Source organism: Salvia splendens, chromosome 4 (assembly GCF_004379255.2).
Source record: "Salvia splendens isolate huo1 chromosome 4, SspV2, whole genome shotgun sequence".
NCBI classification, from domain to species: Eukaryota; Viridiplantae; Streptophyta; class Magnoliopsida; order Lamiales; family Lamiaceae; genus Salvia; species Salvia splendens.
This window is the reverse complement of record NC_056035.1, coordinates 17,860,088-17,861,848: the sequence shown is the minus strand read 5'-3', so window position 1 is coordinate 17,861,848 and position 1,761 is coordinate 17,860,088. Positions and strand designations below refer to the sequence as shown.

At 35.0% G+C, this 1,761-nt stretch overlaps 1 protein-coding gene across 3 annotated transcripts; it reads right to left on the bottom strand.

Moving 5' to 3' along the window:
- Positions 1-297: 297 nt before the first annotated feature.
- On the bottom strand, positions 298-1,253 carry LOC121800435 (probable serine/threonine-protein kinase PBL9). Of its 3 annotated transcripts, XM_042200009.1 has the most exons (3): positions 1,018-1,253; positions 769-906; positions 298-637 (listed from the first exon to the last, which is right to left on the bottom strand). In XM_042200009.1, exons 1-3 carry the CDS (start codon positions 1,097-1,099, stop codon positions 564-566), a joined length of 294 nt encoding a protein of 97 aa, XP_042055943.1. In that variant the 5' UTR covers positions 1,100-1,253; the 3' UTR covers positions 298-563. The 3 variants fall into 3 exon arrangements, 2 of the variants coding, with proteins under 2 accessions (XP_042055943.1, XP_042055942.1); XR_006050502.1 differs by having other exon boundaries at positions 298-870; XM_042200008.1 differs by having other exon boundaries at positions 298-906.
- Between the last annotated feature and the right edge of the window lie 508 nt (positions 1,254-1,761).

Below are 1,761 nucleotides of genomic sequence, written 5' to 3'. Positions count from 1 at the left end.
AGGGGCTTTGTTAATTAAAAGCTATGGGTGCAGAATATTGTCAAAGTCAATACAGGAACAATAAATTAATCAATAACAAACGCATTACTATAGTATACTAGAAAATACAATGTTAAACTTTCAGTAGGAAGGCAGTGACCGAGTAATATGCATCCAAGTTGTACACATACTATTGAAGATATATAATAAATCATCTGCTTAATTGGTATGAGCACATATACATCTCTAATAACTACAGTATATTTATATTTTGAATTAAGTATTCCAATAATATCGGGTGGCTTGTTAGTTCTTGCTTAATGATTGATTTTAAAGATAAGTAAAGTATAACAGTAGCTAAGAACTAGTGGAGGTTATATATTTTGTACAACTGGATAAGCGAAGACTAATAATTCGGCGCCTCATTTTCCAACTGATTGTGATGTCTCACCTCACATTATTATTAACTAACTCATTTCTACAACTACAACATGCATTGTTCTTCTTGTTTGACACCTTTTCTATCTATTGTCAAATTTTGGCTCACCCTCTTTTCTTCTCTATCAATAAATATAAAAAGGATGCTAATCAGGGACTGGTCTCGGATTTGGAAACGTTCTCTTGACAGCAACAACCATGCTAGAGCCAGGTCGTGATGCTGCGAGGGAATGCTCATCGATCAAACCTTTGTAAACAGAACCAAAACCTCCCTCCCCCAACACGCTGTCGGGGCATCCTTGAGATCGCTGAATGCAAAGCTTTTCATGTTGGAGGACTGCAATATCTCACCTTCACTCCGAGGAGTTGGAGGTATGGAAGCAGAGGATCTCTTGCTACTCGAACTGCTCAACTCGGTCACATCTGCGCTTATCGTTTTAGACGAGGTTGCACCTATCAACAACCATTTTATACAATTTGAGAAATTTCCTACAACAGATTCAAGATAAAAGCATAAATAAAAAGCAGGATTTTACATGGTGAAAACAAGAATGGAAATTTCACATTTTTTAAGAGAAAAGAAAGCATTTGAGCATGTACCTGTGGCGGTATGAAAAGGGCTCTCAGCCTTTATCTGATTGCTCAAACAGATCCCCATTTTATGCAGCCTAAAGCCCAACATCAAGATCTCATTTTTGGTGAGTGTAAATACAAACACAAATGTGGAACAACATGCTCTCGACCGAACTTCAATACCAGCGCCAGATCTTATGTAAAATCCCTCGATTTTCTTGTCTTCAGCTTTTCTTTTTTATGTTAAAAATAGGAAACTAAAACAAAACATGTAGCAGGGGAAATGGAATTGAAATTATGGAAATTTTGAGAGGTGGGTTGGTGGATTATATTGGCGGTTGGCTGAGTTGGTCTTGGTCGTACATGAAGAAGCCTTTTTTTTAAATTTATGTAGTGGTATTTAGGGCTGGGGAAAAATATCGAAAAAATGATATATCGCTCGTATCGTATTGAAAAATATCGAAAAATTATCGGATTTTCGATATATCGTAATTTTCGATACGAAACGATACCGTATCGTAAGTTTTCGATACGATAACGATATGAATTTCCTTATATCGCGATATATCGTTTTATATCGAATATACGATATATATATCGATATTTTCGATATATCGTTTTATATCGAATATACGATATATATCGAATATAAGATATATATCGATATTTTCGACATATCGAATTTCGGTACGATATATCGAATTCGGTACGATATATCGTTTATATCGAATATACGATATATATCGATATTTTTGATATATCGAATTTCGG